The sequence below is a fragment of the Sus scrofa genome, chromosome 2 (assembly GCF_000003025.6).
Source record: "Sus scrofa isolate TJ Tabasco breed Duroc chromosome 2, Sscrofa11.1, whole genome shotgun sequence".
NCBI lineage: Eukaryota > Metazoa > Chordata > Mammalia > Artiodactyla > Suidae > Sus > Sus scrofa.
The window spans coordinates 47,536,947-47,552,671 of NC_010444.4; the positions used below are offsets into that span (position 1 = coordinate 47,536,947).

The 15,725-nt window shown below is 37.6% G+C and overlaps 1 protein-coding gene across 3 annotated transcripts in view; it reads right to left on the reverse strand.

Moving 5' to 3' along the window:
• USP47 (ubiquitin specific peptidase 47) overlaps window positions 1-15,725 on the reverse strand; it is a 134,732-nt gene that overhangs the window by 87,785 nt on the left and 31,222 nt on the right. Inside the window, exon 2 of one of the 3 annotated variants that reach the window (XM_021083315.1) lies at window positions 453-512. The exons of the other annotated variants lie outside the window; for them this stretch is intronic. Within the exon in view, the coding sequence (XP_020938974.1) occupies window positions 453-512 (60 nt within the window). The remainder of the gene's footprint in view (window positions 1-452; window positions 513-15,725) is intronic. 3 annotated transcript variants of the gene reach the window in all.

A 15,725-nucleotide genomic window follows, 5' to 3' on the forward strand; every position in this document is an offset into this window, starting at 1 on the left:
CCTGAGAAAAATGAGGCATTAACTAAAGGTCAGAATGGGATGCTTCATTACAGGAATGCTTAGTTTGTAGTGCATACAGACTGTCAGGAAAGTAACAGTTTTAATTCTTCAAATAAGATTTCTAGGTTTTGATTCTATAAATCATTAAATGACTTAATTCAAGCACTACTAGTATTTCAGAAAATAAATATTTCTGTAAAAAATAGATAACTAGCATACCCAAAAGTCAAAACAAATGGTTCCACAGTTTTTATATCAGCTTTCCACCTAATTTACTTATTAAAAACAAAGGACTATCAGACATATAGGTGACTTATTATTAAAATAGGTAGAACTAAAATAGCCAAACAAGCATAAAACTTAAGACATGCCTTGTTATCAAATAAAAATACTAACATGCTGTTACTTGCTCTGCTGATTATCACACTAAAGCAATTATATCAGCAGTCTACCTGTAAAAATTTCTTCTTCATTTCATCAAAGATATTTTGTCTGCATCTCCAAAACACATCCTATGGTATATAAGAACAAAATGAATTTCAAATTATTTCTCCAAAATGAAGAGGCTAAGACATTGAAATGAGAAAAATTAACCTATATACATTTTTGCAACAAAATATTATGAATTAAAGTATTATCGCATCATCTATAATTTTATTCACAAAATATATGTGTAATTGTTTGTTGGCTGCACTCATGGCATGTGGAAGTTCTTGGGCCAGGGAGCAAACCCGTGCCGCAGTGCAACCTGTGCCATTGGCTGGCAGCAATATCAGATACTTAACCCGCAGAGCCACAATGGAACGTCCCATAATTTTAATCTTAGGCCTCAATTATTCTTGTAAGGTTATAAAACCAATGTTATGTAATAAAGAAGAATATTAACATGGAAAACAACATTTAACAGAGTTGTAGCTGAAGAACTGTGTGTAAATCAAATGTTCTAAGTCACATATTTTCTGTTTTATTGAGATATAATTAACGTACAACACTGGCAATATATATATTGCAAAATGATTAATTACAATAAGTTTAGTTAACACCCATCATCTCACACAGTTAAAAATGTTTTTGTCTTTGTGATGAGAACTTTTAAGTTCTATTCTCTTAGCAACTTTCAAATATACAATATAGTACTGTTAACTACAGTCACTACATTATATATTACATTCAGAACTTTTTTTTTTTTTTTTTTTGTCTTTTTGCCCTTTCTAGGGCCGCACCAGTGGCATATGGAGGTTCCCAGGCTAGGGGTCGAATCGGAGCCTATGCCACAGCCATAGCAACGCAGGATCCAAGCCGCATCTGCAGTCTATACCACAGCTCACGCCAACACCAGATCCTTAACCCACACTGAGCAAGGCCAGGGACCGAACCAGCAACCTCATGGTTCCTAGTTGGATTCGTTAACCAATGAGCCATGACGGGAACTCCCAGAACTTATTTATCTTATAACTGGAAGTTTGTACCTCTTGGCCACCTTCACCTGTTTCCCCAACTCCCATCCCCCACCTCTGGCAACTACCCATCTGTTCTCTGCTGCTATGAGTTCAGTTTTTTGGACTTCACATATAAGTAAGATCATACAGTATTTGTCTTTCTAAGTCACTATTTTGAGACCATTAAAGAAACTCTGAAAAGAAACCAAAAGATCCCTGATTTTGCTAGTTTATAAATGTGGATTTTTCACATGATGAATATTCTTAAAGTAAAGCTACTTAACATTACCCCTTACAGCTATTTTGCTTTATTATAAATCTCCTCCATATTTTAAGACAAGCTTACTTCAACTAATTAAGAAAATATAAAAATAAAGATAACCTACAGTCAATAAATAATCCCTTAATTAAGACCCACAATGAGATGGCAATAAGAATAGTGTATACAAGCCCCAGACCAGGCAGTGGCATGAACCCCTTTCTGTGCCTTTCTCTGGAATGACCAAAATGGCTAGAGTTTGTTATCCAACAAAATGTCATGAAACTTTCCTGTATTTTATTTTACAATAAAAAATAGCTAGTAAAGAAAAAAAAAGAGGTAATCCTTAAAAAATCTTGATTTTACAACACTTTTTCTGTACATATTTTGTTTTCCTCTACCTTGTTTAATGAAAAGAAACCAATATATTGCTTTAAAAGGTGCTTTTTAATTACTATTAGATACTATTCTACATCAATAAAAAATTTTACATTATTTGCTTTTACAATAGAAATATTTCTATCATAACAGTAATACATAGTTCTTTGGGTTTTTTTTTTTTTTTTTCAGTTGTCCTGAGGCATATGGAACACCCAGGTGAGGGACTGAATCTGAGCTGGAGCTGCAACCTATGTCACAGCTGCAGCAATGCCAGATCCTTAACCCACTATGATGGGCCAGGAATCAAACCTACATCTCCGCCACTGCAGAGACACAGTCGATCCTGTTGCCCCACAGCAGGAACTCCTAGTTTTTTGACAAGCAACTCTAAAATAACCCCTACAGCAATTATTAACAATCTGATATATATCCTATCAGATCCCTCTCCATTTTATGCATATATTACATAATGATTATAAACCAAAAAGGATCATTCTGAACACTATCATTTGTTTATTTAATATTTACATTTTTTAGTTGTTACCAATAAATGTTAATGAATAACAATCTGCAAACTCAAAAACACTGGAGATTATTAGTTTCTATAAAGACTATTTTCAATAGATAAATGCCCTTTTTCTTTCCTTTTTTTTTTTGTATTTTGTATCACCACCCTTTTTAAATTATTATTATTAAAGTATAGCTGATCTGAACACTATCATTGAATTTTGCTCCTTTTCCCTCATACTGACCCAATCTTTCTTGGCCAAAATATTTAGTTTAAAAACTGCAATGTTTCATTACATGTGCAAATTCATTTAACTAATCAGCTATTAATGGGCATTTAGACACCTTCAAACTTTCACTACAGCTTTGCTTATGTGTATAATATTTTATCTGAAGATTAGTTCCCAAAGAAAGAATTACTAAATCATAAGTTATGCACTGATTTTTAAAATTTTTGATATAGGGGGCTAAAAGGCTACCTCTTCCTCAAAATAAGAATTAAACTACAACTCACTGCTACTTACTCTTCAAGAATTTGACACTGTACAGGAGGAACTCAACAGTAAATAAATCTACCAGGTATCTACCAGCCTCAGTCTTTGTATTTCTGTACACCACAGCTGGGAAGCTCTTCCTTTAAATATCTTTACCTTCTTTGGCTCAAACATCACTGTGTTAGCTTTAATATGTGTCCACAGATGCTCTGACATGCCTCCAAGCAAGAACGGGAGTGTAATTTCGGTCCTTCTTATTTATTTTTTGTCTTTTCTAGGGCCACACCCGCAGCATATGGAGGTTCCCAGGCTAGGCGTCTAATCGGAGTTGTAGCTGCCGGCCTACACCAGAGCCACAGCAACGCAGGATCTGAGCCGCGTCTTCAACCTACACCACATCTCACAGCAACACTGGATCCTTAACCCACTGAGCGAGTTCAGGGATCGAACCCACAACCTCATGGTTCCTAGACAGATTCATTAACCACTGTGCCATGATGGGAACTCCTCAGTCCTTTTAAATATGGACCAGCCCTACTGACCTTGTGCTATTCACAACATGACTTTCAAGGCTGGGCTACAAAAGGCAGTACAGCTTCCTCCTGACTCTCAGATGCTTACCTTTGGAACCTGGCCACTATGCTGTACAGTAGCCAAGCAGCCACATGTAGAGGTCATGTGTAGATATTTCAGCCACAGCCAAATGAGATCCCATCTGGCAACTGGTATCAACCACCGTACATACGAAGAAGTAGTGAAATGATTCCAGCCCCCAGCCTTTTAGATGTCCCAACTGATGCCTAGCAGAGCAGAACAAGATGTCCCAGTCTAGCTTTGCTCAAATGTTTATAATTTACTTGTTTATTGGTAACTCCAAAAAACTTCCACTATGAGGCAAGATGAAATAGCAGACTGGGTTTACCCTCCCCACATAAACTAGGAAAAAAAAAAAAAGGACAAAATACATGAAACAATAGTTTTGAAATACTACTAAACAACAGGCAACACAAGACAGTGATCCCTGTGAAAATATAAACAAAATAAGCTACCTCCAGGCTGCAGTGCAGGGAGAGAAAATCTAGCTAGAGTTCAGCAATCTCCACGAGTTGAAGAGATGAGGTTGAAAGTGCAAGTGGGTCAATTCAGCTAGAATTTACCATGCAGAATACTAAAGAGAAGAAAGCTGTGCAAATGGCACGCTCCAGAGTTCTGCAGTGTTCCTCCTCGAGTGCTCAGCTCATCAGCATATACATGTGAAACTACCTGAGGCAGTGGAAAGAATCACAGGAAAGAATCCCTGGAGCTCACCAGCTAGAGTGAGAAAAAAAAATTTCATAGTACACAGGCATCAGGTAAAAGTATTCAGAGAAGTACTGTCTCAGTAGTGGGACCAAATTAGGCCTAGTGTAAAGGCTATCCTGGTCCCATTTCACAAAACTTTTTAAAAGCAAGTCTCAAAAGGATCAAAATGTTTACAAGTAAAATAGCTTTATGAGTGAACAAAGCTCAAGAATATCTATGAAAATAAAAAATATTCAGCACCCAGCAATGTAAAACTCAGTGTCTGGCAACCAATCCAAAATAAAAAGGCATGCATAAAAATTGGAAATGAAGACCCATAACTAGGGAAAAAAATCAAACAATCAAAACTGATCCAGATATGATACAGATGATAGAATTAGTAGACAAGAATACAAAAAGTCAATATTCTATTATTTCAAGAAGGTACAGAAAAGTCTATAAAGGGAAAACATGAAAGATACATGAAAGCTTCAACTGAAATTTTTAGAGATGAAAAGTATAATGTCTGCAATGAAATGTACACTGGACAGTATTAACAGATTAGGTACCACTGAACAAAAGACTAAAAGCACCTGCTGTATATAGCACAGAGAACTCTACCCAATATTCTGTAACAATCTATGTGGGAAAAGAAAATGAAAGAGAATGAATATTGTGTACATGTATAACTGAATCACTTTGCTGTACAGCAGAAATTATCACAATGTTGTAAGTCAACTATAGTTCAATAAAACTTTAAAATGACTCTCCCCCAAAAAAGATTAAAAGCATTTGAAGACACAGCAATAGAAACTATCAAAAATGAGATAAAGTGGGGGGAAAAAAATCGCTCTCTCTCACACACACACAAACACACACAGAGAGACTATAAAGTAGGACAACTTTCTTATCAGACACCAAGAAGACCAGAAGGAAGTTGCTTAAGATTTTTTCAGGTGCTCACAGAAAATCACTGTTAACTTAGAATCCTACAATCAAAAAAATGCCCTTCAAGAATGATCCAGAGGAGCTCCTGTTGTGGCACATCGGAAATGAATCCAACTAGTATCCATGAGGATGCAGGTTTTCTGGCCTCACTCAGTGGGTCAGGGATCTGACACTACCATGAACTGTGGTGTAGGTCACAGATGCGGCTCCCATCCCATATTGCTGTGGCTGTGGCGTAGGCTGGCAGCTATAGTTCTGATTCGACCCCTAGCCTAGGAACTTCCATATGCCAAGGGTGCAGTCCTAAAAAGCAAAACAAAACAAAACAAAACAAGGGGAGTTCCCAGAGTGTCTCAGTGGAAACGAATCCAACTAGTAACCATGAGGTTTCGGGTTTGATCCTTGGCCTCGCTCACTGGGTTAAGGATCCAACATTGCTGTGGGCTGTGGTACAGCTGCAGATGCAACTCGGACCTTGTGTTGCTGTATCCATGAGGATATGGGTTCGACCCCTGGCCTCTCTCAGTGGGTTGGGGATCTGAAGTTGCTGTTGTGGTGGTGTAGGCCAGCAGCTGTAGTTCCCATCTGACCCCTAGCCTGGGAACTTCCACATGCCATAGGTGCAGCCCTAAAAAGCACACACGCACGAGTGCGTGCACACACACACATGCAAAAAAAAAAAAAAAAAAAAAAAAAAAAAGACCCAGAAATTACTTTAGTAACCAAGCAGAATTTAAGACATGCTCAGATAAAGGTAAACTAAAAGAATCTGTCTCCAAGAGAAATACCCTAGAGAAACAGCTATAGGAAATTCTCTAAACAAAAAGGAAATGATAAAAGGGAATTTTAGAACACCAGGAAAGAAAAAATAACACAGCAAAATATGGCTAAATACACTTTTCGTCTCCTCTTGAGTTTTTATTAAATGTTTGACTATTGAAATTAAAATGAAGAGACTGCTTAATGTGGTTATAAATACATGTAGAGGAAATATTTAATACAATTGCAAATAGGAGAGGTTAATGATACACAGAAGGAGGTAATGTTTCTTCACTTCAATTAAACTGGTAAAATAATGACACCAGTAGACTATGATAAACTGATATAAATGAACAGAGGAACCACTAAAAAAGCTATTATAAAAGGATATAATCAAAATCACTATGGGTAATTATAAATTATAAAAAATAAATTTTATAATTATAAATTATAAAAAAATAACTGAATTTTTTCAAATACGGAAATAACACACAGGAAAGTAAGACAAGAGAAAAATGAAAACCAAAAAATAAACAGAAAATAAAATGGCAGACATATGTTCTAACATTACGTTAAATATAAATGACCTAATTACACCAATTAAAAGATTTGGGAGAGTAAATTAAAACTATATGATGTCTCAAACCTATGGTGGTGCAGTGGTAACAAATCCAACTAGTATCCATGAAGATGCAGGTTCAATCCCTGGCCTTGCTGAGTGGGCTAAGGATCTGGTGTTGCGGTAAGCTGTAGTGTTGATCACAGACACAGATCAAACCTGGCTGTGGCCATGGTATAGGCTGGCAGCTATAGTTCTGATTCAATCCCTAGCCTGGGAACTTCCATATGCTGCAGGTGTGGCCCTAAAACAAAACAAAACAAAAAAACTATATGCTGTCTCTAAGAAACACACACCTACACATACAAAGATATATACACATAAATAATACATATTATGTCAAATATATGATACACATGAAATATCTTAAATTTACATATAAGATATATTTCACATAAGATACTTACTATGAAAGTAAAGGAGGGGAAAACATTCCATGAAATCATCAGTCAAAAAAAAGCTAATTTAAAACATTTATATTAGTTAGGAAGTTCCCTTGCGGCACAGCAGGTTAAGGAGCCAGAATTGCCACAGGTATGATGTGGGTCACAATTGCAACACAGATTCAATCCCTGGCCTGGGAGCTTCCACATGCCATGGTTGGGGCCAAAAAAAAATTTTTTTTAATTAATATTAGTTAAAGTGACCTCAGAACTAAGAAAACTATCAAAGATAGTTATAATGATAAAAAGGTCCATCCATTAAGAAGGCACAGCAATCCTAAATGTGATTGAACCAAACAGAGCTGCAAAATATGTGAAGCCAAAATTTCTATAACTCAAAGAATTAAATAAATCTACAATTATTAGGAGACTCTAATACCTCTCTCTCTACAACTGCTATAACAACTACACAGAAAATGAGCAAGATCACAGAAAAAAAAAAAAAAGTACCATCAACTAACAGTATCTAATCACCATTTGTAAAACATTCCCACCAAAAAGAATAGCATATGCATTCTCTTCAGATGCATTTGGAACATATTCCAAGACAGGCCATATTCCAGGCCATAAAACAAATTTCAAATTTAGAGGAAGTGAAATCATATAATTTATGTATTCTATGCTCATACAGGATAACAGAAGATCTAAATAAGTGGTGAGATATAATGTATTTTCACACTGGAAGACTCAAAATAGTAAAGGTATCAGTTCTTTCCAAGTAAAAATACAAGTTTAAAAAAATACAGATTTGCTTCTGTTTGTTTTGGCCATACTCATGACACATGGAATTTCCCAGGGCCAGAGATCAAACCCTTACCACTATAGCTGTAACCAAAGTCATAGCAGTGACAATGCCAAATCCTTAACCACTGAGCCACGAGGGAACTCCCTAAAAATACAAGTTTTAAAACAAGTCCAATCAAAAGCCCAGCATGGTGTTTTGAAAATACAGACAAGATTATTCCAAAATGTATATGAAAAGGCAAAGGAACCAAACTAGCTAAAAAGATAAAGTGAGAGGAATCAGTCTACTCAGTTTTAGGAATTACTAGACAGTGACAGTAATCAAGACTACACGGTATTGGTAGAGGGACAACACAGAGATCAATGGAACAAGGTAGAGATTCAACACGGATATGCCCAAATGATTTTTTTTTCATTTATTTATTCATTTATTTTTTCCTGCTATATAGCATGGGAACCAAGTTACATATACATGTATACATACTTTTTCCTCCCATTGTTGTGTTGCGAAGTATCTAGACACAGTTCTCAATGCTACATAGCAGGATCTCACTGCTACTCCATTCCAAGAGCAATAGTTTGCATCTGTTAACCCCAAGCTCCCGATTCCTCTCATTCCCTCCCTCTCCCCCTGGGCAGTCACAAGTATATTCTCCAAGTCTATGATTTTCTTTTCTGTAGAAACATTCATTTATGCTATATATTAGATTCCAGTTATAAGTGATATCATATGGTATTTGTCTTTCTCTTTCTGACTGATTTCACTCAGTACGAGAGTCTCTAGTTCTATCCATGTTGCTGCAAACGGCATTATGTTGTTCTTTTTTATGGCTGAGTAGTATTCCATTGTGTACATATACCACATCTTCCTAATCCAATCATCTGTCGATGGACATTTTGGTTGATTCCATGTCTTGACTATTGTGAATAGAGCTGCAATGAACATGAGGGTGCATGTGTCTTTTTTAAGGAGAGTTTTGTCCAGATGTATGCCCAAGAGTGGGACTGCTGGGTCATATGGTAGTTCTATGTATAGATTTCTAAGGTACCTCCATACTGTTCTCCATAGTGGCTGTACCAGCTTATATTCCCACCAACAGTGCAGGAGGGTTCCCTTTTCTCCACAATCCCTCTAGGACTTGTTATTTGTGGACTTAATTAATGATGGCCATTCTGACTGGTATGAGGTGGTATCTCATGGTAGTTTTGATTTGCATTTCTCTAATAATCAAAGATGATGAGCATTGTTTCATGTACTTGTTGGCCATCTGTACATCTTCCTTGGAGAAATGTCTATTCAGGTCTTTTGCCCATTTTTCCATTGGGTTGTTGGCTTTTTTGCTATTGAGCTGTATAAGTTGGTTGTATATTCTAGAGATTAAGCCCTTGTCTGTTGCACCATTTGAAACTATTTTCTCCCATTCTGTAAGTTGTCTTTTTGTTTTCTTCTTGCTGTGCAAAAGCTTGTCAGTTTCATTAGGTCCCATTGGTTTATTTTTGCTCTTATTTCTGTTGCCTTGGGGAATGACCTGAGAAAATATTCATGAGGTTGATGTCAGAGAACGTTTTGCCTCTGTTCTCTTCCAGGAGTTTGATGGTGTCTTGTCTTGTCCTTTATAGGGCTGCACCTGCGGCATACAGAGGTTCCCAGGCTCTAATTGGAGCTGTTTCTGCTGGCCTACGTCAGAGCGACAGCAACGCCAGATCCGAGCCACATCTGCAACCTACCACCACAGCTCACGGCAATGCCAGATACTTAACCCACTGAGCGAGGCCAGAGATCGAACCCAAAACCTCATGGTTCCTAGTTGGATTCATTTCCTTTTGAACTCCAAAAGGCACGATTTACAAAAGGAAAAACTGTTCAACAAAATTGAAAATGTCTACTTTGCAAAGACTCTGTCAGGAATGAAAAGACAAGTTACTAAACGGGAGAAAATATTTCAAACCACATAATCGACAAAGGACTAGTATCTATACTATACTATAAAGAACTCTGAAAACGTAACAATAAAAAGCAAACATAAGCAAAAATCATTAGAAACATTTCAATGAAGGACATGAACAGATGGCAAATCAGCACATGAAAAGACAGCCATTAGACAAATACAAATTAAACCACAATGAGATACTACCACACATCTATCAGAATGGCTAAAATTAAAAATAGTGGCAACACCAAATGCTGGCAAGGATGCCAAAAAACTGGATCTCTCATACTTTCCTGCTGGGAATGTAAAAATGGTACAGCTATTCTAGAAAACCATATGAAAATTTCTGAAAAAACTAAATATGCAACTACCATACAACCCAGCAACTACATTCTTCAACATTATCACAGAGAAATGAAGAATTATGTTCACACAAAAGTCCATACATGAAATTTATAACAGCTCTATTCATAATATCCAAAAACTGCTAATAATCCAGATGTCCTTTAACAGCTAACTGGGTTAAAAAAACTGGTATATCCATACCATGGACATTAATAACAGGAATAAACTATTGATATATGTAATATCTGAATGTACCTACAAAAATTTTATATATTAAGTATAAAAAGCCAAATCCAAAGGTTGCATACAGTAAGACTCCTTTTTTTTTTTTTTTTTTGGTCTTTTTAGACACCACACCTACAGCACATGGAAGTTCCCAGGCTAGGGGTGAAATAGGAGCTACAGCTGCCACAGCCTCAGCAATGAAGGATCTGAGCCACATCTGAGACCTACACCACAGCTCACAGTAACGCCGGATCCACAACCCAGTGAGCGAGGCCAGGGATTGAACCTGCATCCTCATGGATATTAGTTGGATTCATTTCTGCTGCACCACAAGAGGAACTCCCAAGACTCCTTTTTCAAAGAACATTTTTTAAGTGAGTATAGAAATGTAAAAGAGATTAACGATTGCTAGGGATTAAAGAGGGGCTGGGAGTGGGAAGCAAGTCAGTGTGGTAATAAAAGGGCAAAATGAGAGATCCTTGGAGTTCCCCTTGTTGCTGCAGTGGAAACAAATCTGACTAGGAACCATGTAGGAACCATGAAGTTTTGGGTTTGATCCCTGGCCTCACTCAATGGGTTAAGGATACAGCGTTGCTGTGAGCTGTGGTATAAGTCGCAGACACGGCTCAGATCTGGCGTGGCTGTGGCGTAAGCCAGCTGCTGTAGATCTGATTCAACCCCTTGACTAGTACCCTTCATACGCCACACATGTGGCCCTACAAAGCACCCCCCCCAAAAGAGAGATCCTTGTGAAAATGAAAAACGTTCTGTATCTTGACTGTACAGTGCCAACATCTTTTTTCCCCCTGCACCTGCAGCATAGGAAAGTACCTAGGCCAGGGACTGAATCTAAGCGACAGCTGCAATCCATGCAACAGCCATGGCAACACCAGATCCTTAACCCACTGCACCAGGTCAGGGATCAAACCCGTGCCTCTGTAGCCACCCAAGCTACTGCAATAGGACTCTTAACCCACTGTACCACAGCAGGAACTCCAATGCCAACATCTTGATGTTACACTGTACTTTAGTTTATATGATACTACCATTAGGAGAAACTGAGTAGAGTACATGATATTTCTCTTTAATTCTCACAACTATAGGTGAATCTACAATTATCTCAAAATGAAAAGTTTAATTTAAAAATAAGACATTTGCCTATGCTACTATTCTTCCACATCTCTTTTTCTAGAGACTAAAGGAGGACTGCCTGGGAGTTCCTGTCATGGCACAGTGGAAACGAATCTGACTAGGAATCATGAGGTTGCGGGTTCCATCTCTGGCCTTGCTCAGTGGGTTAAGGATCTGGCATTGCCGTGAGCTGTGGTGTAGGTCGCAGATGTGGCTTAGATCCCGTGTTGCTGTGGCTCTGGTGTAGGCCGGTGGATACAGCTCTGATTAGACCCCTATCCTGGGAACCTCCATATGCCGCAGGAGCGGCCCTAGAAAAGACAAAAAAAAAAAAAAAAAAAAAAAAAAAAAAAAAAAAGACGACTGCCTGTTTTAAACCTTGGAGTGGGAGTTCCCGTCGTGGCTCAGTGGTAATGAACCTGACTAGTATCCATTGAGGATGTGGGTTTGTTTCCTGGCTTAGTTCAGTGAGCTAAGGTTCCGGCATTGCATGGTTCCGGCATTGCCATGAGCAGACGTATAGGTCGCAGACGTGGCTTGGATCCCACGTTGTTGTGGCTGTGGCGTAGGCCGGCAGCTGTAGCTCCAATTCAACTCCTAGCCTGGGAATCTCCATATGCTATGGGTGTAGCTCTAAAAAGACAAAAAACAAAACAAAAAAACAACTTGGAGTGGAGTGCAGCAGCAGTGGAATATGGGGTGGGGGTGGTATTCTTGAGAATGTGTAGTCAGACTGGCCCTCATGCTGATTTGCGGGCCCAATTCACACTATCTGAATGATGTGAAAAAACACAAGTTAAGAATTACTTTGAAAATGGCTCTAGAATAGCAGTACTCACAGGTACATGGCAGAAGCAATAACAATTTTCTTTTGCAAGAAGCCATCTGTATTCCAAAGCACAAATAATTTTCATAAAAATTATTCTCATAATTACAAGACAAATGAAGAGTTTGAAATTATATTTTAAAAAACCCGCTAAATACATAAGGATAAAGGCACCGTAAGCGAGAGTAAGCAAAGAATAAAATGAAGCAGGTGACACCTGTAAAAGTTTCAATATGGAAATTACCAACCACAATATAAAAGAAACAACATGCTTCCAGAAATTAAAAAAAAAAAAAAAAAAAAACTCTGAATTCATAAGTAGATGTTAGCAATTAGCAGGCTTTTTAAAGGACCAAACAGAATTCCTAGAAAAGAATCTAATAATAAAAATCAAAATCACAAAATTTTTTGTTTTTTTTTTTTTCTTTTTTAGGGTTGTACCTGCAACATATGTAAGTTCCCAGGCTATGGATGGAATCAGACCTGCAGCTGCCAGCCTACACCATAGCCACAGCAACACCAGATCTGAGCCACATTTTCTACCTACACCACAGCCCACGAAAACACCAGATCCTTAAACTGCTGAGCAGGGCCAGGGATCCAACCAGCATCCTCATGGATACTAGTCAGGTTCATTACCACTGAGTCACAACAGGAACTTCTGCAAATATGTATTTTTAAAGCACAGGCAGAATCATCATAAAAACTGACCTGCTACTGGGCTATATTATAATATAGCCACTCTCAACAAATTTCAAAAGAATGGTATCATATAGAATACTTTCTTTCACTATCAATAAAAAAATAAATTAGAATATCAATAAATTAAATATTAAATTAAATATCAATAAAAATAATTTGGAAAATCACATATAATTACAAAATTAAGAAACACACTGGAGTTCCCTTGTGGCTCAGCAGGCAAAGGATCTGGCAATGTCACTGCAGTGGCTTAGATTGCTGCTATAGCATGGATTCAACCCCTGGTCTGAGAACTTCCATATGCCACAGGCGTGGCCATTTAAAAGAAAAAGAAAAAGAAAAAAGGAAAGGAAAGGAAAGAAAAATCACACACACACAAAAAGAAAACAAAAAGTGATTAAAGAGTTCTTGATCTTTACAAAATTAAAAGGGTGAAACAATAAGCAATAACTTGTGAAGGGACATTTATAAGAAATATAACTAACAAAGGACTGGTAACCCAGAAAAATAATAAACTCCATAAATCAGTTACAAAAAAAGACAACCCAATAGAAAAAATGGGCAAAGACAGGAATAGGAGAGTCTCAGAAAAGAATGATTAGATGACAAAGAAATTTTGTTTTTTAGTGTGCAGTATTATTAGTAAGCAGAAAAGACACTTCAAACCAAGAACTCTCACTCACTATTAGTGGAACCATAAACTGACATAACCCTTTGGGAAAAGTTTGGTGTTACCCATAAATTTGAAAATATGTTTATCCTACAATCCACCAACCACAGCACTAAGAAAATCTATTTATTTATCTGGCAATTCATCTATCCACCATCTCCTAGAGGAACTGTTGACCCAAGTAACAAAAGCCATGTACAGAAATGTTTATAGAATCATTGTTCAAAATAGCACAAAACTATAAACATCCCAAATGTGCTTCAATGGATAAATAAGTTGCAGCATATTCACAGGAAGTAAGACTATTTAAATGTACTACATAAGCGGAGCTCCCGTCGTGGCTCAGTGGTTAATGAATCCGACTAGGAACCATGAGGTTGTGGGTTCGATCCCTGGCCTCGCTCAGTGGGTTAAGGATCCGGTGTTGCTGTGAGCTGTGGTGTAGGTCACAGATGCAGCTCGGATCCCACATTGCTGTGGCTGTGGCAAAGGCTGTCGGCTACAGCTCCAATTAGACCCCTAGCCTGGGAACCTCCATATACCACAGGTGCGGCCCTACAAAATACAAAAAAAAAAAAAAAAAAAAAAAAAAAAGAGTAAATACTACATAAGAAAAGAGGTGAAGGGACTAAAGACATCTCAAATAGAGAACACTTATGATAATAACTTTGACTTCTAGGATTTTTCTACTTTTGGAAAAACAGAGGGCAGAAGGAATGGTGAAAGCCTCAAAAAAGAAATTAAAAGAATTTTAAATTCATTTAGTTTAAAAAAGAATTAAGGTCACTTATAGCCTTAGAGCCACACACAATATTCTACTCTTTATCTGGGACTTCCATTTCTGGGACATGAGGGAGTGTATGTATTTCTCCCTACTCCTGCTAAATACAACTAAAAACATCATGTGTAAAACAAAGGTTAGAAGACACAGAATGGTGGAGAGGAAACAGATGGGCTAGGGATCTCAGGATCCAAGAAACAAAGGACATGGTGGGTAACTCCTCAGATTTCTTTTTTCCTAAAACATCCTGGTCTAAGTGAGCACACACTAAAAAAGCCCAAGGAAAAACTGTCTTTAGCTGAAGGATTGGCAAGGAGCAGCCTCATAAAACAGAAAACTTTTATTAGACACTAGTCACACTACTCCAACCAAACATCACAGAAAAAACTATTGCCTACCTCTACCCCCATCATAAGAGCCCAAGAGAAAAGCCTAGATGTCTACCTTCAACCTCGCTATAACAAGGCACTTCCTACCCTCAACGTGCCTCCAGAAAAATCTCAGTAAAGAAACAGATTAAAATGCAGTAACTAAAATGAAAACTCATTATGTGACCTCAAAAGCAGAATGAAAAAAAACAGGGGCAAGAATCAAGTGACCTAAAGATAAGAACAACAGAAATCTTTATCTGAACAATAAAGAAAAAAATACAGACTTAAAGAAAAAGACATCAATCTCTGTATGACTATAACGAAAGATCTAATATGTGTATCTCCCAAGTCTTGTAAAGAAAAGAGTAAAAGGGTGGACTTGAAAAAGTACTCCAAGTAGTAATGGCTAAAAACATACCAAATTTGCAAAGACATAAAACTATATATTCAAGAAGCTGAGTTAAACCCATATAGACAGACAGATACATCATAATCAAGCTCCTTGAAAGCTAAAGACAAAGAGGAAGATTTTGAAAGTAACAGGAGAGAAATATCATCTATAAGTACAAAATAATTCAAATGTAGTGTATTTCTCATCAGAGGTTATAGAAGTACAATATTTTATAAGTGCTGAAAAAAATTCAGAATTACATATGCAGCAAAAATATCCTTCAGGGAGTTCCTGTCATGGCCCAGCGGAAACGAATCTGACTAGGAACCATGAGGTTGCAGGTTTGATCCCTGGCCTCATTCAGTGGGTTAAGGATCTGGTATTGCCATGAGCTGTGGTGTGGTCACAGACATACCACGGATGTGGTGATACTGTGGTGTGGCCAGCGGATACAGCTCTGATTGGACCTCTAGTCTGG